Source organism: Xiphophorus maculatus, chromosome 17 (genome assembly GCF_002775205.1).
Source record: "Xiphophorus maculatus strain JP 163 A chromosome 17, X_maculatus-5.0-male, whole genome shotgun sequence".
Classification (NCBI taxonomy): Eukaryota; Metazoa; Chordata; class Actinopteri; order Cyprinodontiformes; family Poeciliidae; genus Xiphophorus; species Xiphophorus maculatus.
The window spans coordinates 10832022-10852021 of NC_036459.1; the positions used below are offsets into that span (position 1 = coordinate 10832022).

The following is a 20000-nucleotide window of genomic DNA, read 5'->3' on the forward strand; positions in this document are numbered from 1 at the left end:
GGTTGTGTCATTCACAACAACAACAAAGCAGACTTAAGCAAAAACATAGAAAAAAAAATTCAACATCAAGACCTCCTGTGTGAAAGCAGCACAAGCTACAAATAAATGACATTGCTTAAACTTCTGAACAGAACGGTCTCCTCAGTAGAACCTTAGGAACATTGTGGAAAAACCTGGAGAGCCATTTCAGCACCATGGTTAGAGTACTCTTTTTTTTTTTAAACAGCCCTCATGTCATTGGCATAATGATAAAAAATTTTTTTTTGTTTAGAAATGCTGCTCAATAACTAAACATGTCTGGAAGAGCTGTTAATTATTTTCCAAAGGGTAAAAAGTTAACTATCAATTAATTGAACCATTAATCTCTGCAGAAGAATTCTATTATCATATAGTTACATTTATTTCCTACAAAAATAACAACATAAGAAGTTTCCCCTTCCCCAACCCACATGCATTCCAAGGAAAATGTTAAATTGACTCATTTCTTCAGTTCTCATTTCCATAATTTACAGCTCATCTTCAGTGCAGCTGCAAAACAATGTGACCTTAAAAAAGAAAAGAAAGACTGGAACAAACTGCTACGTCATGCGCCGCTCTGGGGGCCCCAGCTAAAGGGTTATTGGGCGCCATTGTTCTATATGGTGGCTGCGTATATGTCATGTGAAATTCACCGGCGCTCCTCTTTAACACAGAATGACACCCTGTTAGGGTGAGCGACCCCGGGAGATCAATCCGAGCAGATTATTTCCATTAAATGTCCAAGCCACTTCACGTTTCGCGGCGAGACGCAGCGCGTATGCTGCTGCGATACGCTGTTCCACACAAACTGGAGCGAAAACTATGCTCATATTTAAGAAGCACTCGCATAAATTATACATAGGGAAACCTTGTAGAAGTGCCAGCCAGCAATAGTCACTTAGAAACCCACTTTAAAGCGAGGCTTTTACCCTCCGTGTTTGAAGTTTTAAACGTTTCCATGTAAAGCAGAGGGGAGCTTTTCCCGACGCAGGGTTCTTTGGAGAGGATGTGAGTAATCATCATCTTACTTGCAGTAGATAGCGCCGTTAATAAACTCAGTTTGGACAAAGACAAATGAGTTCGGGCCATACATGTGATAAAATGGCTGGTCAGAGCTACGCTATTAGCCAACTGAACTCAGCTAATCAGGAGCATTTGTTTTTTTAGTGCTTAGTTGACATTTTGCATTAGATGGTAATTTACACAGACATCTACAGTTATTTATGCAAATAAATTGACTTATGGTGAAAAAAAGCACAAAAAATGTTTCATAATTCTGCAGAGGCCTGCTAATAAATAATCCTTTGATTCAGCCGTGTTGAACCAAGGAAGGAATTAAAACATGGAGGAAAATTTGAGCTTTGTAACAATTGCACAGCTAAACTTTACAGAATAGGTTCAAATAATAATCCTTTTTAAAAAAATATATAATAATTACCTCAATTACGGTCCACATTGGAAAATAATAATCTCAACGATAATCTAAATCTTTGAGTTATGCAGCTGAACCTTATAAGTGAGCTCATAATAAATCAGATTCCTAAGGCAATTGCTGTTTTTGAATAACAGCAATAAATGTTGTGTCTGTTTATCCCTAACTGGCCCTGCTAATATTTACTGGCTAGTCTTTAGAAATCTAAACACTTAAGTTGGTAAAAATCAGCTTTCTTGAAGACTTTAACCAAAGAAAAATCAACGAGTATCGCACAAACCTGATTAAAAGCAATCTTTAAGGTAGAATAAATCAGTTTTTATCTTGTCCTTGTGAATAATTAATGACCTGATAAAAGTGTACAGCCATTCACTATCTAAAGGCAACAGAAGATTGTTATCGAGTGTAGGAATTAGTACAATTGACTAGTGACTATAGTCGCAAATGTATTTTTCTTTATCCAAACCAAAGTTGCTAAAGGAGTTACCTACTATGTTGCTAAGCTAGCGCCACAACAATAAGTAAATCCCACCAGTTTTCCTCACTTTGAAACTAGAACAAATTTAACTCAAGTGGGACTTGGTTCCGAGTCCCAACGTCTGAGGCACCGAAAACCAGCAAACATAGCATAAATAATCAAAGAGCCAAACTCCAAACACAAATAAAAAGTGTTCATGTAGCCATGTTGTATTGTCTCCACTCAGCCACATGCATTTAAAAAGAAAAACAGGTTGTTTTTTTTTGTTGTTTTTTTGTTTGTTTTTTTTTTTCAAAATTGATACTTTCTTTTATTTCCAAAAAGCAACAGATTACACAGTTAACTTTCAGCAAATGCAATCCTAACTGAAAGCGTTACTCACATTCGGGACTTCAAAATGAAAGACTCACATACTGACACACTATCTATAATATACAAAAATGAATACATAATAAATATTAAAATGGCCACAAGAGAAAAAAAAAGAAGAAAGAAAGTAAGTCATCGAAAACAATCAGTAGAGAGCAAATGTAGGGAAAGTAGAAACAAGACAGTGTGCCTTAAATGTCTTTTCTTTTTCTTTTCTTTTTTTTTTCCTTTTATGTTTTTTACAAATTGTGCAAGATTTCATACTAAGGCTCTGGTCTTGAAGTGAAGGTTGTCAAGCTCACGCACATCTTTGCTGTAATACACATCCACTGCAACACACACACACACTCTCTCTCTCTCTCTCGCTGTGCTCGCCGCACTCTGTGGGGTGTAGCAAACCATTGCAGAATAAAAAATGGGCTGCTCAGTGTACGGCCTGCGATGCTCATGGGAGTGGACCAGCTTTTTAAAAAAGATGGACATGCATTTCACGCTGATGTGACAAAGAAAGAAAGAAAAAGAAAACAGCTCCCCTTGCATCTACAAAGGAAGAAAAAAAACTTTTTTCTTTTTTTTTTTTTTTTAGGACTGAATGGGAATAAATAATAATAATTAAAAAAAAACATGACAATATCATCACCATTAAGGCAAGAACACCCGGAGTGGCATCGGCAATACTGTCACAATATGATAGTGTTTAGGTACATGGATATGATGAAACATTAAACTACGTCTTCAATGTCTTTTTTTTTTTTAAGCACAAGATCCGTTTTGTTTTTTTTTCTTTAAAAATCAGTCTTTTTGTTTTTTTTATTTCGAACCCATACATTGCTCCATCTTTTATTTTATTTTATTCTCGTAAAATCAGTTAAGAAAGTAACAATGCGAGACACTATGGACATATGGATCGTAAAACTACAAGTAATAATTTCTAGTCTTAAAGTTGCAACTTCAAAAAAACAAACAAAAAAAAAAAACACAAATGGTAAACCCTCGCCCCCGGTAACGCCCGCCCGCCCTCCCGGTAAATTGAAAAAGAAACCACTTACATTAAAACCATCTCATCCTCTTGTGATGGTGTGTATCCCAACGTCACCAAGTTTTGCTTTACGTACGGTAAAGACAATTGTATTGTCTGTTGCAAATTAAAGCATTCATCGTTTACGCTGAAGGAGAACAAAAACAAAGAGGGAGGAAAAAAAGTTGTCCTTGCAATGCAGGTGGCAACCATCGACCAAAGAAATGCAACTTTACATCTTCTTTTTAGTGCAACTCTTAAACTGTAAAACATTTCCAATGATTCCTTGAGAGGTATTGTTTCTTCATTACATGTTCACTTTTTAAACTTTTTTATTTTTATTTTTTGTATTTCACACATCACAGAGTAACTCGTCTTCGAAAGATCCAAAGCAGGAGGTTTTGTTTTCATCGTTTTGTCAAAGGAAAGAAAAAAAACCCTTTTTTTTTAACTTTTTGCTTTTCTGCATCGGCATGGCCTTCCACAATGTCTGTTTACTAGAACATAAACATAGGAGGGGATCCATATCTTCTCTATATTCCCATTCCATTCGGTCTCCATGTTGAATTGGACTTTTTGTAATTTAATAACCCACGCAGAGCCGCGTGATCAGCAGTCCACCCTCCACCCTCTGAGAAGGAGGAGCAAGGGAAAACCAGGAGGTTGAAGGGGAAGGGCGTAGAACAAGAGCTGTACAACTGGGACAAGCCCACATCAAGATAAACCAGGGTAACCAAGACATAGTTGAGTAAAAAACCCCAGCAAAACCGTCATATAACGCAGTAGGGTTCCCTCGGTAACCTGGATTTTCTACAGTAGAGGAGTGTGGTGCTGAAGCAGCGCCGAAGCTCCCTGTTGGAGAAGATGCAGATGAAAGGATTGACCCCGGCCTGGGCAAAGCTCATCCACACGGCTGCTGTCAAGTACCCTCTAGGAACCACAGAGCCCCTGGCAAACACGCGCCAGTAGCAGGCAACCAGGTAGGGCCCCCACAGAGCCAAGAAGAAAAATGTCATTATGTAGAACATCCTACTAATCCTCTTCTCCGTTTTGAACTCATCGAGCACCAGAAGACGTCTGCGGCCCGCTGCGTTGCTGTTCTGTCGGATCCCCAGCAAAGTAGGCGGGGTGGGACCGCGGCCAAACCCGGCCAGCCAGTTGGCCGCGGCCTGCCCGCTGGCGCCCGGCCCGTGGAAGGTCCAGTTCTGGCTAACGGCAGGCACGAACTGGACGGGCTTCATCTTTCGGCGGTCGTGGACGAAGAAGATGAGCTTGAGGTAAACCAGCTGCGTGGCCAGAAGGATGAGCGCCAGCAGGAGCATGAAGCCCAGCGAGTCGTTTGCCCTGAAGGAGCGGTGCTGAAACGTACACTGGTCCTCCTCCGGGATGAACGTGTACGTCCCGACGTCTAGCACCGGAGGGAACGCCATGGCCACCGACAACGTCCACACCATGCAAATGACAGCCAAGCACGTCCAGAACGTCAGCCTCTTGGTGTAGAAGCGGTGATGCGCGATGGCCAGGTAGCGGGTGACGCTGACGCAGAAGAGCATGAATGCTGTATGAAAACAGGAGAGCACACCGAGGAAGGCAATCACTTTGCAGGTCAGTATGCTGTAGGTTAAGACAGATCCATTCTTTACAGAGGTGAAGACGAAGGGGAAGCAGATAGCGGAGCGTAGGATATCCGAGGCGCACAGGTCCAGCAGGAAATAGTAGGGTGCTCGGTGCAGGCTCTTGTCTTTGACCAGCAGGATGGAGATCAGGAGGTTCCCTACCACACCGACTCCAATGATGAAACCCAGGGAGGTTAATTTGAGGAATGTGGCAAGAGGAGAAACATTCTGCAAGATGGTGTGGTCCCCTGCATGGCTATAGTTCGCCATAGATGGAGGAGGGATCATAAATGTAGTGGAATAGCTTCAGCCGAGTATCATGATCTGGAGGTGGCAGGGGGAGGCGTTTGATCCATTTGGTGGCGCGCTTTGAAGAGGTTTCCAGGCGTACAGGCAACCTCCTCTCTAAGGCATCCTTTGTTTCTTTGTCTCATCACACACCTGGAAAGATCCCTGAAAAACATCATCCATCCATCAGCGTTGAGTGGCAAACAACAATTGCACTTGCATAGTTAATTCAAAAAAGGCAGCCAACCCTCCCCACCCACCCACCCCCTTCTTCCACCCCTAACGATGACAAGTCGAAGAGGACTTCTTCGCGTTTAAGCATAACGGTGAATCAACTTGGGGGGTGAGGGGGGGGGGGTAAGAAAGAAAAAAAAAACCCTAAATGAGACGAGAAGCAGAGGTATGCAGCGACGGAGCCCGATGAAAGTGATTTCTTGTCATGACGCCTCGGAATTTCCAGAACAAAAGATGGCAACAGCTCAGTCCAGCCTTCACCGAGAGACGACGCATCTTTACGCGTATGAAAGCAGCGAGTTCTACATTTGCAAAGGTTTAGGTTGGATTTCCAGCCCCCCCCCGCCCCCCTTCCACTCAGCTCACAACCCCCCATGTCCCCTCCGACCCCCCTTTATAGTTGAGGGGGAGGGAGGTGGGAAGGGGGGTTGTGCATTTTCGGCGCAACTGTGAAACATGAAGACAAATGCAGACAAAAAATAAGCTATTCTTGATCACACCCTACACTTTCCCCGCAGAACAGAGGAAGGCTCTCTCTATAGAAAACCGACGCCTCGCCCCGTGCATTTAGGCACCGTGCAGCATAAACGTTAAAGCATCCCTCTGTTTTCCTCCGATTATCAGAAGGTTAAAGGGATTACCGGGTCGCTAATAAGCGCTGCTCTCATTAATGGATCTATCGAGCCAAACCACCATTTTCCTCAACATCTCGCATAGAGTTAAAGCGGACAGATATGATCCATTTTGCCATAGAATTTTGCGTGTCCGCTGATTGAGATGGATCGACACGGCTCGGGAGAAACAACAAAAACAAGCCGCCTAGTAATAATCATATGACATACTTTCGCATTGTTTACAGCTTATTCGATTACACACAAAGGCGTTTGGGTCTATACTTACGCGTCTGAATTGCGTCCTCTTAACGTTTCAGCGCTCGAATCCAATAAGATTTCCGTCTTATTTTTTTTTATTTATTTTTTTTCATCAGAACGGAACAATAACCTCCGCATCCTGCACGATTCGCGCATCCATTAGACTAGAATCATTTCCAAGGCTCCGCTACGAATTGACCAGAATCGCTGCCACCACATAAGAAGACAGGGCCAGAGGGGGAGAGGGGAAAAAAAAAAGAAAACAGAAAACAGAGAAGACAGACATCCGATATCACACGATCAATCAAACTCCTACCTGTTGATAATCCCAATTCGTGTCCCTCCGGTTGGTTATTTACATTGCACACGTCGGGTTTTTAGCAGTTTTTTTTTTTCTTACATTTGGTGCTTGCCCACCCCCCCCTCTCTCTCTCTCTCTCTCTCTCTCTCTCTTTTTCTTCCTCCACGGTGAATATCCTACAGTAAACGGAGCGCACTGCGCATGCGCCCTGCATCCCTCCTATTTGTGATCCAAGACGCGTCTTGTCTCTTGTTGCAGCAGCAGCAACTCTGTCTCTCTGACGGTAACATCTGCTCAACAGGGCCACTGCTGACCGGTAACGCGTTACTACAGCGAGCAGGGCCGCCTCCTAGTAACGAGGAACGGATTTGAGTCATTACTTTAGATGTGTAAAATTACTTTATTTTTTTTTTTAATTGCTCGTCAATAAGTTATAGCTATTTAAAAAAAAAAAATCCTTTTTTATATTATTTTCCCCTAAGAGCAATATATATATATATATATATATATATATATATATATATATATATATATATTTTTTTTTTTTTTTTTAAATAAATGAATATTAAATCAAAAATAAGAGTGGTATTTAGCCTCATTTGTGCTGATTGCCCCTGAATAAAATGAAGTGCAACCAAGGCAGGTTCAAATACTTAGTAAATATGGTGGTGGAAGCATCATGCTGCGGGGATCCATTAGTTCAGCGGGGGCAGGGACATCAAAATATGGTGCAACAATCATGACCCAAGCATGTTGATGTGTCAGAAAGGCTCAAAGTCCCAATGTATGTACAAGTGCGAAGCCCAAAACAATTGGGAGATGTTCCAGCAAAATATAGAGATATGATCGAATTTGTGGGGTTACTACACAAGGCCTAACTATTATATGTAGATTTTTTTAAATATTATTTTTTTTTATTATTGTTTGTACGTACTTTGACGAAATGCACAAGGCGCTGTGGTTCTAAGCCAGACCAACATCACTGTTGGATGGATTCCTTTTGTACTGTAGGATGTATGCATTATACACGAGCACTCTGGGCTCCCGCTTCTTCGTTCTGCCTGGTCAGCATGAGAAATTCATAGGATCTGATTCCTCCCCCCCACCCAAACCATGTACGACGGAGCTGTGATGTCACAGACATGGCCACCGTGGGGAACAATGACTCAATCAGCCATATGTACATACACCCAATACATGCCGGGAGGACAAAAACAACAAAACAGATGATGTAGTTGTTGTCCTACATGCAGAGAGGTTGAACTTGAAACTGACACATCTATCACACAGGGAAGAATATCTGACGTGTTTATTTTTTAAAAATATTGTTATTGATATCAAAAGCCTAAGTGAGTTTTCACAGCAATGTTTGATGATACTCAACCATTTCAGAACCTTGAAAAAGTATTTGTTTAATGCAATTCATCTCGCAACCAGAATTTGATGAGACAAAACAGCACAAAACGCTTTATGAGAAAAGTAGGGGAAAAAAAAGATACTTTTTTAAAATAGCTTTTAAATTCTGCATCCTTACTCGGCCCCCTTTGACTCTGACGCCTCCAAATGAAACCCACTGCAACCCACGGTCTTCCTTTTCCATCTAAATAGTGCAGTTTTAGCTCCATCCATCTTTGTATGCTTACTGAAGAAAAGCATCCCCACAGCATGGTGCTGCCACCATCTGAGAACACAACTGCTCAAATTAGTGTGCGTTATTTGTTTTCCTTTCCATAGCGCTTCATGTCTAAAGCAAAAAATAAAATTTTAATTTTGATCTTATCTTATGAAATAATCCATTAGCAGCACCTGAGCAGCAGAGTGCTGTTTCTCCTCCAGTCCATGTAACATCAATTTTGATATGATTTTAAGAGTGAAAGAGTAAAACAGGGCACTATGAAAGACTAAATCTACTCATGCAGGCATTTTAAATTTTTCTTTTCATTAATTTTATTGACTTCAGTCCTAACCAAAGTAGTCTTTTTTCCTTTCACTTTATTGAACAACTCGGACCAAAATATAAATCTTGCCCAAATATTAAGAAAACTTGCAATAACACAGCCAAAATTCTGAAAAAAAAAAAAAAAAAAAAAAAGACAACATATGCCCAGGAACCAAGAAAAGGACATTGTGAAGTACGCACCACATCAACAAAAAATCAAGAACCATTAAAAGAAATTTGATTCAATGTGTTTATTCTTTACAAAAGCTGTAATCAGATCTATCAGATCGAACTTTCCAAAGCGAAGTTAAGTCATGTGATCATGACAGATCAAAATCAATCAATGTTGATTTCAGAAGCACACCAAGTAACCACAGTGCTCGTTTAAAGCTAACATATCTGGTTAAAGACAAACAGGGGAGGAGGAAAACAGAGCCGGGTAGACCGGAGCGGCAAGAGATTACGGAAAGAGGCAACTCGGACGGAGCGTGGTTCGGTCACGAGAAGCTAAGAAGTGGAAGAGCGGTTTAGAGGCATAATCTGGACTGTGAGTGAACTAAGATGGCTAGTAGTAGTGGAGGGTGCTCAGAGGATGAAGGAATGGAAACAAGTTGGTCGGTGGTAGAAAATAAGAAAGGTGGAGGAGGAAAAGATAAGGGTAAGAAAGGGATAAATACAGGAAAAAGATCTCTCGAAGATGAGGAGGAAAATGTCGAAACACGAAAGAAAGTAATGATGGAGGAGTTCAAGGTAATTTTGAAGTTCAGAGCTGGACAGGATTTGACAGGAGTGAGTCCAATCACTCTATCTATTGGTTTAAAGAAAGTAATTGGAGATGTGGAATTAGCTAAAGTGTTAAGAGATGGAAGCCTGTTGATTATCTGTAAAAATGCTGAACAAAAGAATAAAGCGTTAAAATTACAGTCGATTTGTAAAAGAGAAATAACGGAGAGGAAAATAATGGGAGAAGAGAGAGGAATGAAAGGGGTAATATCAGGGATTCCATTAGGAGAAAATTTAGATGAGTTAAAGAAAATCATTAAAGGAGGAGAAGTGACAAATATCAGACGACTGCAAGCTTTCAGAAATGGAGAAAGAGTGGATAGCACTTCTGTGCTATTAGAGTTTAAAGGAAAAGAAAAACCAGATAAAATAATGATTGGTTATTTGAGTTTCAGTGTTAGGAATTATATTCCTCCACCGATGAGATGCTATAAATGTCAGAGATATGGACATATAGCAAAAATATGTAATGGAAAGCAAAGATGTGGTAGGTGTGGAGGAGAACATTCTTATGGGGAATGTGGAGAGAAGCCGATAAGATGTTGCAACTGTGGAGGAGATCATACTGCAGCATATGCAGGGTGTATGGTGAGAAAAGAAGCAGTAGAAGTTCAAAAACTAAAAACAGAGAAGAGAATGTCATATGCAGAAGCAGTAAAGGAGGTGAAAAGTGCAGGGGTAAGTCAAAGAGCTAAATTAGAAAAGAAGACGATAGGTAAAGATCAAAATAATGTCACGCTAGAAAAACTGATCCCGTTCTTAGCCTACATTATAAATTGTTCAGAACAAGCGAGGACTAAAACTGAAAAAATTAAAATCATAGTGAAAGCAGCAGTAAGATTCTTTAATGTTACAGACTTATCATGGGAAAGAATTCAGGATGAACTCAGACAAGGAGAGGGATCAGGTGAAAATGAAGCAAATCAAATAGTCATATAATTTTAATATTACAATGGAACGCTAGAAGTCTAATTGCTAATGGTCAAGAGTTTAAAGGTTTTATTAATAGATTAAAGGAGAAACCAGATGTAATTTGCATTCAAGAAACTTGGTTAAAACAAACATTACAGTTTAGTATTAGTGGGTATTCAACTATAAGAAGAGACAGAGGAAATGGAAATGGAGGAGGATGTGCTATATGTATAAAAGAAAAGATAAAATTTATTAAGATTCAATTGGACACGGAATTAGAGCTTAATGGAGTTAAAGTGTGGACAAAAAATGGAAGTATAGAAATTATAAATTATTATAATCCTTGTAAGAAAATAGATAAAGCAAAGTTAGAAAATATAATTAAACACAGGGGAGAGAAGCTAATATGGTGTGGGGATTTTAATGCACACAGCACTTTATGGGGTGAGAAAGATGATTATAATGGGGGAATTTTAGAAGGAATAATTGAGGAAAAAGAATTGGTAGTATTAAATAATGGGGAAGGAACTCGGTTGGATGTGATTAGTGGTAAGGAATCTGCTATTGATCTCACTCTAGTATCACAAGGTCTGGCAGATAGTTGTAAATGGAAAATAAATAAAAATAGTACAATAGGCAGTGATCATTATCCAATATTTATTGAAGTTGAGTTAGATATGGAAAAAGAACAGGTAAATACTCAAGGAAGATGGAGGTTTAAAGACGCTGATTGGAGGAAATATGAAGATATGAGTGAGAATAGATTGATAAATATAGATATAAATAAATCAATAAACGAATTAAATTTAGAAGTTAGTAAGAGTATTATTGAAGTAGCAAAAGAAGCAATCCCAAAAGGTAAAGGGATTAAAAAGAAAAGAATAGTCCCCTGGTGGAATATAGAATGTACAATGGCAATTAAAGCAAGGAATAAGGCTTTTAAAACACTTAAAAAAGATGTTAGTTTCCAAAACTTAATTAGTTATAAGAGGAAACAAGCAGAAGTCAGGAGGAAGATTAGAAATGCGAAAAAGTTTTATTGGAGTAAATATTGTGAATCATTAGGAAAAACTACAGCATTAGATAGAGTATGGAATACAATTAAGAAAATGTCAGGAAAGTCAAAGGAATATAAATTCTCAATACTGAAAAATAATGGAAATATGATTATAGAAGATAAAGATAAGGTAGAGTTATTAGTAAAAGTTTTAGCTAAAGTGCATAGTAATGAAAATCTTAGTAAAGAAGAGAAAGAAGGAAGAGAATTTACGATGAGAAAATATAATGAAAGAATAAATGAGGAAATGGTTGATAATGATACTATAAATATGAAGTTTTCAATGACAGAGTTAAAAAAAGCATTAAAGAATACAAAAAATTCAACACCAGGGGAGGACCAAATAAATTATGTTATGCTTAAAAACTTAAATGAAAGGAGTAAATTAGTTTTACTAAAACTATATAATAAAATATGGGAAGAAGGAACTTTGCCAGATAAGTGGAAAGAATCAATTATTATTCCTATATGTAAACCAGGTAAGGATCCTCAGTTAACTGAAAGTTACAGGCCAATAGCGTTAACATCTTGTGTCGGAAAAGTAATGGAGAGAATGGTGAATAATAGATTAATTTACTTCTTAGAATCGAGAGAAAAAATAAAAAAATATCAATATGGCTTCAGGAAAGGAAGAAGTACAACAGATCCTATGGTACAGCTTGAACATGAAATCAGAAAAGCACAGGTGAATAAAGAGGTTTTAATGGCAGTGTTCTTGGATATTGAGAAGGCATATGACATGTTATGGAAGGAAGGTTTACTGATTAAAATTAGACAAATAGGGCTAAGCGGTAAAATTTATAATTGGATTAAAGATTTTTTAACTGATAGAAATATAAGAGTTAAAATAGGAAATGAAGTAAGTTCAAAATGTTTAACTGAAAATGGCACTCCTCAAGGTAGTATTATAAGTCCAATGTTATTTATAATAATGATTAATGATATTTTTAGTAAAATCGAAGGTAAGTTTGGAATGACTTTATTTGCGGATGATGGTCTTATTTGGAAACGGGGAAGAAATATAACATTTCTAAATGATAAAATGCAAGAAGCGTTAGGTAAAGTAGAAGATTGGGCGCTAGAATGGGGATTTCGAATTTCAAGTTCAAAATCTAAATTTGTTAACTTTACTAATAGGAAGGTAGGCACTAAGATAAAATTAAAAATGTATGATAAAGAAGTAGAAAGGGTAGATAAATTCAAATATTTAGGTTTATGGTTTGATAAAAAGCTTACATGGAAAATACATATTAGTAAAATAATAGAGAGAAGTAAAAAAATATTAAATATCATGAGATGTTTAAGAGGTAAAGAATGGGGAGCAGGTAGGAAAACTTTGAAGATATTATATATTGGACTTATTAGATCGGTAATAGATTATGGATGTGTGGTATATAATTCTGCCTCCAGTACCTTATTAAAAGAAATAGATAAAATACAGTATCAAGCGTTAAGAATTTGCTGTGGAGCAATGAAGACAACACCAGTGTCAGCACTACAGGTAGAAATGGGGGAAATGCCATTGGAGTTAAGAAGGAAACAATTAGGAGTAGGGTTCTGGGCAAACGTAAAAGGGCATAAAAAAAGTTATCCTATAAATAATATATTACAACCATGCCAAGAAAGTGTTAAGAATGTAAATGTAAATAGTTTTGGATGGATAGTAAATAAAGAAATAAAGGAAATAGGATTAGATCAATGTTTAATTAGCCCGGTAGTGGATTTTTCATGTAATCCGCCATGGATACAAAAAGAAATGAAAGTTGATTTAACATTGTTGGAAGAAGGAAGACAAACAGTAGAAGGAGAGGTGGAAAGATACGTAAGAAGGGAATATGGAGAATACTTACAAATATATACAGATGCATCAAAAATGGTAAATGATAGAGTAGGGATAGCATTTATAATTCCGGATTTAAACATCATGGAAAATAAAAGATTAACGGATAGTTTGAATGTATACACAGGAGAGTTACTGGCTATTTCAATGGCGTTAAAATGGAGTGAAGAATTAAGTGACAAGAAAGTGTTAATTTGTTCCGATTCAAGTAGTGCATTAATAAGTATTATGGAACAAGAGTCGGAAGCAAGACAAGACATATTGATAGATATAAATAAATCAATACATAAAATGGGGATAAATAGATCTACTGTTAAATTTATTTGGATTCCGGCGCATATTGGAATAGTTGGAAATGAATTAGCAGATACATTTGCAAAGAGTGCGAGTAAGAGAAGTGAAATTGAATTGAAAGTTAAGTATAGTAAAAATGAGATAAAGAGTATAAGTAAAATATATTACAAGAAGAAGTGGCAGGAACAATGGGAGGGTGAAAAGAAAGCAAGGTTTTATTATAGTATTCAAAAAAAAGTGGGGGAGTGTAGAAAGGAAAATAGGAATAAACAAGAGGAAGATATTATATCTAGGTTAAGATTTGGACATGTAGGGTTAAATAGTACTTTGAAAATAATAAATAAACATAGTACGGGGTTATGTAATTTTTGTGGAAAGTTGGAAACAGTTATACATATTTTTATGGAATGTAATAAATATAATCTAGAAAGAGAGGAATTAGTAGAAGAGTTAAATAGGAATAAAGTTAAATTAAATATTAGAGATCTGCTACAAAAATCTTCTGGAGATGTGGTTTTTAATTCCGTATTTAGGTTTCTTAGAAAAACAGGTCTAATAGGGAGATTATAGGGTTTAGGCATCTGGTTCATACTCCAGTCCAGAAGGTGGCGGTAATGCACCTGAAAGTTGTTTGCCAACCGCCATAAAACAAAAAGAAGAAGAAGAAGAAGAAGAAGAAAGACAAACAGGCATTTGAAGCAGAAATCTATAAAGTCTTTGTTGTGCTTGGAAGGCAACAGAGTTCGGTCCTCAATCACAGCGCACTTCCTGGATGTCTCCTTCCTGTGTTTCACGTGGATCCCCCACCCCGAGTTTTGGTTTGGAAATACGGCTCCAATAAGGCACGTTTCAGAGCAGAACCTGCGCCAAAACATCCGTAGATTGCAGGGAGGTTTAACGCGGCACGCCGTAAAGAGGTGACAACTGTCTGAAGTCCTCCGTGCTTCAGAGCGGCGGCCCATTCCGCCTCCGCGCGTACCAGCCGAGGCCGACGCAGAACCCAACCACGGCCAGGACGGTGCACAGCAGCAGGGCCAGAGCGTCGCCCGCGTCGTACGCCTCCGCCGCGGGGATGAGGGAGGAAAACACCAGCAGCCACACGACCGCCGCGCCGCTTGGAGCCTCAACCATGTTGGTCTCTTTCTTCCGTATCTGTCGCCGTTGCTGTTCTGTTGGCTTTCAGAAAGCAGATACGCCTGCGTTTAAAAAACAGAAAGAAAGGAAGAAAAAAAAAAAAAAGTCAGGTGACTTGCCGAGCCGCGGCTGGACTTCCTGGTTCGCTCAGCCAATCACATCGCTGCTCGGTGTTCGTATGAACACAGCCGCTGTAGTCGGTGACATGAAAATAAAACTGCGTTTATTTGTCTCCGCTTGATTTGCTTATGGTATGTAATGGATATAATAAAAATGAAACTTATCCCGAGGATTTTAGACCTTCTTGATTCTTGTCGACACAATCAGTCTGACAGGCTGCTTATATCTCTGCCTCTCAGCCTTATTATAAGCAAATCAGGCTGTTTTACCTTTGCTCAAGATAATCAACAGCTCTTGGCAACCCCCCCGAAAAAACATGTTGATATTTGGGTTATTATTGCATGTTTAAACAGTTCAAGTAATTTTTTTAAGTGGGAGGAATGAATGTATTTCTATTCCAAGTGAAAAAAAAACAAAACAAGGGAAATGGGGTGGAGTTTACTGTTTAAAGCAGGCTTAGTTTGGGAAACTATTGTGTGAAACTTAGTGGTGGCAGCATCAGGCTGTGGGAATGTTTTTCTTTGGGTTGCAAGGGCCACAGTTAATATGTGGATAAAGATGGTGTGGTGAAACCAACACTGCACATCACCCTGAAAGCACCATTCCCATGGTGACACCTATTTGGCAAAGAAGAATAGGAAACCAAAGGTCTCTAGATAGTGGCAGCATGGTGATGTGGGGAGAAGTTGCATCACAAAGTGTTGGCTCATATTCAACATGTACTATTATACATATTCACTTCATACTTTTCAATGATTTGCAAAGAAAAAAAAACCTTTATAATTTCCCTTTCACTTTACAGTGTAGCGCATAAAATCATAATAAAATACTCAGAAGTAATTGGCTGTGATGTGAAAAAAATTGAAAGTTTAACTATGTTTCAAGACGTTGTTGTACTTTTGCATCAGGAAAACAATTCGCAGGCGATGCATTTTCAACCAAAATAAGCCGCTCACCTCCCCGTTCAAAAAGCGCAGCCCTGCGTTGCTGCGAGTCGGGACCCACCGTGCCAGCGGCCTCCTACACGATACAAATTGTGCTGCTTGTAGAACCATAGGGGCTTGAGTTTTGCAGCATCTGTTGATCTCTGCGTGCTCTTTCAGTGGCGCTCCGCCTGTAATTAAATTGAGCCGGCGCTAGCCAAAGTAAAATATTGACCTTGCACGGGCCGTCATACCCCTCCGTACCCGCCTGCTCTGCAGCGAGGAGATGAATGGCCACATGCAGGTTCGGCACACTGTTCCCACCTTTGAAATCATCCTCTGCCTCACTTGCTCCTGCTGGCTGTTTGGCAGTTTGTCTCACTGTAGTACGCACACACACACACACTTGCAGAAGCTTTTGTGAGTTGTCTGATCTATGTGCCTGCCTTCAGCGGAGCACATGGCAATTATAAGCTCCTCAAAGAGCTGCTTTGGAGGAGCAAATCAGATAAAAATATGTTGCGTTTGATTTGATATTTGTTCATTCTTAGAGGGTATAAACGCGTCGTCTGAAAAAGCCGGCTCTGTGCAAACTTTAAAGGAATAACAGAATGACACCAAACGGGTAATGCCAGCGCACATGTATGGAGCGCGGTAAATCCTCATGTTCCTGACTAGGCAAATTATTTCTCTAGGAGAAATAGGCTTGGGGATGGCAGTAAAAGTTGCGAAGCCTATTTTTATTGATCAAGAATAATGATTCCTTCCCAAATGTGCAATTTTTCAGTGTCGTTTTTGGTTCTGCGCCTCCTCGCTATGATGGCAAGACGAGGTTGTCAGCTCTAAATGTTTTCCTACATCAGCCCCAGTCCATCATTAATGAGCAGTTCTGCGCATGAATGCACTCGAAAGAGTACTGTTCGCATTTTCTAAGAACCTTGATATTAAAAAAAGCTATTTTTATGCCTGCCCCGTGTGAATTGCTACCTTGTCATCAAGCGGCGTTCTAAATGACAGTGCTGCAAAGTTAAACCCCAATTTTGCCAACTTTACACAGAAAGGACTAACCAAAACGTCATCTGCATACAGAGAGCAATAAGAATGGATATATGGACATTTCAGAGTCCAAAATCTTTTAACCGGTCTTGTTACTTTAGAAGTCCTGCATCTTTTTAAGACAAACACACCATCATCAAAAAAAGCAACAACGCCAAACCGCCTGCTAACTAGGTAGTAGCTAATCTTTGTTTTGACTTGGTAACCCCAAGTTGAATCTCAATGCTACAGCTGACAAGGAGTACGTTTTGGAGAACTTTTATCTCCTTTCCAAGTCACGTCAGGAGTTGAATATGAATACTGCCAGCATCTTCACAAGAAATGTTTCTTTTTTTCATAGGATAGAGAACCTGTCTCTTTCCAGGGGGCAGAAATTGGTCCTCAATGATGGGACAGAGTTGAGGAGATCTATAGTTTTCTCATCTTTGTATTTTCTACTTTTCTGTCTGTTTTGATGCTGGACATTGACAAGAAAATCTGTCTACAAACACTCTGTTCAACTCATGTAAAAAAAAAAAAGAATAAAATTTTGACCCATTTGTTGATCTTATCAGTCCTCACATGAGGATGTTTCGTCTTGAAATCCATTTCCACTTCGCACAGTGAGTGACGAGGGGATGGCACTCTTTACCAAAAACAACAGAGGACATATCTCCCCGAAGATTAATTATTTTTCATAAATCGGTTTCTCAGAGAGCGCTTGAGGATGACCCCTTCCGCTTTATTTTGTTGCGGGTCAGTGCCCCATCCAATAATAAGCGTGCCTTGAGCAACGTGGGAAAACAAATCTATCAATGCAGTTCATGTCTGCGTTCAAGGCCATGAATATTTGAAAGGGAAAGAAAGGTATAGCAGATTGGATCGGCACAACGCAGTGTCTGATCAGGACTAGCACACTGGTAGGGACGTGGGATGAACTGAAACACATAACAAACCTGCTAAGAGATGAACCAGTGTAATTATCTATTCATACTGGAAGCTGAGAGGGAGTAGGAAGCTGGATGCTTGAGAGTCACGCTTCAGCGTGTTACACTGACAGTTGCATGATGTTTTAAAGGGTAATGAATTCATCCTGATATTGTCTTTTTTGTTGTTGTTTTTGTTTTGGCAGGCCCCAAGATGTGGTTTGGTTGAACGTTTACTCATCTTTACTATCATGGCAGATGCTGTGCCGTCATTGCACAAATTTCGGTTTGTAGTCATTACCTTTCCCTTCAACTCGCCTTTCAGTTGTCAGAGAACGACGCATGAAACACGTGGACACTTTAGAACATCTTTTGTTTTGGTAAAGTTCAGTCTCCGAATGCCAGATCTGAGTTTTTTTTTTAGTTTTGTCAAAAAGTACCTAAACACAGGCAGCTAAAAAAAAAACCAAACAAACAAAAAAACAACTCCGGATAATAACATTGACAGCTGTGATTGATTTCCCCACTTCTCAAAAGTTACAGTTTTGACAGGCGCATTTGCTGAAAGGAAAGGAAACTAATGGCTTCCAAGAAAGTGGGTCATCAGTCTTGAACAGTTGTTCCAAAAGCTGAGGTCAGGGGTCCCAAGTGGTTCATAAAGAAATGTTGTTTTTTTTTAAAGGCAATTGCTTGACATCTGAAGCAACAGTAACAATTCAAAAACACAACCTGTATTATATTTTCAATGCAACTGCAAAAGAAAAGCTGAACACATGAATATTGATTAAATGTGCATTTAGTTGACAAAGCCATTTGTGTTGTTTTCACGCACTTAGCTATTAATATAAGGCTCACAGGTAATTGGCTTTAGGATATTGAAACAGCTAATGGGTAGGCTTACTATTGACAAGTTATCTTCAAAAAGTGAAGGGTGGTCTTTACCTTTCGTTGAAGTTTTTTTTTCCATTTCCATCCACTCAACTAACAATAAACTTAAAGCTAATTTAGCAAGCGTATTAGCTATAAGCAGTGGATAACAGTGAAGTTTGCTATCTAGTAAAAGCAATGAAATTGAAAATTTACATCTAAATGGTCCTACGTCTGAATCTGTTGTTGAAGCAGAAGTTTGCTGTTGTCATAATCCACTCAGCATTACCAATACACCAGCAGGTAATTAGCTAATCGAATTGGTGCAAAGTAGCTGTGAACAATTAGATAATTGCTGAGCTTACTGTCAGAAAACCTATGAGGGAAAAAAAATGAATACATAATAATGGTTCAGTGGTGTGAATCAGTCTTTCAAATGAAACATTTTGCATGTTTCCACTCACATTTTTGACGACGCATGACTGGGCAACCTTCAAGCATCAAATCATCAAAGCGCTTCAACATTCTCCATAGATTCTCTATCAAATTCAAGTCAGGACTTTGGCTGGGCTTCTCCAAAGCATTAATATTCCTCCCAGTCAAAATAAACATATTGATGGAACTCAAATATTGAATATTTGCAGACTTAGCTGTACATAAACTGTCAAAGATACATTTTAGAAAAATCTTTTTTTTAGATGTACAACACGTCTAGGATCTGCATGGGTTCCAACTTTTACCCCAAAAGCATTTGTATCTGCAACTGGAGTTAATTTTTTCATTTTCCAAATGGCTGCAGAAAAATCAAGTTACTATTATAAGAAAACAGTTTCACCTTTATAACAAAGCAAGTTAAACTGATCCCTGTGTGAAAATAATAATCACCATTCTGCTCGACGAGCAACGAAGTTCAATGAAACAGTTTCCCTCTGGAATGATTATAAGAGAGTTATTCATGCTAATTTATGAGTATGCTTATGCTTTAAAGTATTTGTCTTTGCCAAGAAGACAGTGGGCAGATGAAGAAGCAGTTCCAAAAAGAAAAAAAGAAAGACTTTCCTAGAAATTTCCTAGAGAAGAATTGAGTAGAATGCAAGGCTACATTTTTATAAGCAACAGTTTGGCTATTGCGTGTCCCCGAAAGAAATAACGATGGTTGCGAAATTATTGGTGGAACTGATGAAAGATGCTGCATGTACTGGTTTACCCTCAAGGTAATCAAGCTTTCCTCAGCTGTGCCCCATTGTGTAGCAGTGTCAGAAATGGCCGACGGCTAAGTTCATCACGGTTATTCATAGCATGCGAGCGAGTGAGCGAGCGTCTGCGTGCGGCTCGTGCAGGGGAGATTGATAGCTCATCACATTTCCTGTCATGGTGTAAATGTCACCTCTACTGTTCGCTCCGATGACAGCGCGACCGTGCATTTGGCTCATCATCTGCCGTGTTCATTTACATTTAAAAGAACAAAAATTAAAAGGTCAAATCCGTCGCCGCCTCATACACAAGCAGCATGAAAACAGTTTTCTTCAAAACAAGAAGAAGCT

The 20000-nt window shown here is 39.0% G+C and overlaps 2 protein-coding genes across 3 annotated transcripts; both read right to left on the reverse strand.

The window, feature by feature from the left end:
• Nucleotides 1–3359: 3359 nt before the first annotated feature.
• gpr85 (G protein-coupled receptor 85) lies at nucleotides 3360–6749 on the reverse strand. Of its 2 annotated transcripts, none has more exons than XM_005799068.2 (2): nucleotides 6642–6749; nucleotides 3360–5384 (listed from the first exon to the last, which is right to left on the reverse strand). In XM_005799068.2, exon 2 carries the CDS (start codon nucleotides 5217–5219, stop codon nucleotides 4086–4088), a length of 1134 nt encoding a protein of 377 aa, XP_005799125.2. In that variant the 5' UTR covers nucleotides 5220–5384; nucleotides 6642–6749; the 3' UTR covers nucleotides 3360–4085. The 2 variants fall into 2 exon arrangements, with proteins under 2 accessions (XP_005799125.2, XP_023205831.1); XM_023350063.1 differs by lacking the exon at nucleotides 6642–6749 and adding an exon at nucleotides 6354–6619.
• Nucleotides 6750–10902: 4153 nt separating this feature from the next.
• On the reverse strand, nucleotides 10903–17134 carry LOC111611826 (small integral membrane protein 30-like). Its single transcript, XM_023350064.1, has one exon. The coding sequence runs from the start codon at nucleotides 14580–14582 to the stop codon at nucleotides 14397–14399; it is 186 nt and encodes a 61-aa protein (XP_023205832.1). The 5' UTR covers nucleotides 14583–17134; the 3' UTR covers nucleotides 10903–14396.
• Between the last annotated feature and the right edge of the window lie 2866 nt (nucleotides 17135–20000).

Excerpts from the sequence above, each read along its gene's own strand:
- gpr85 (XM_005799068.2), bottom strand. The coding sequence starts at position 5,219 with ATGATCCCTCCTCCATCTATGGCGAACTATAGCCATGCAGGGGACCAC.
- LOC111611826 (XM_023350064.1), bottom strand. The coding sequence starts at position 14,582 with ATGGTTGAGGCTCCAAGCGGCGCGGCGGTCGTGTGGCTGCTGGTGTTT.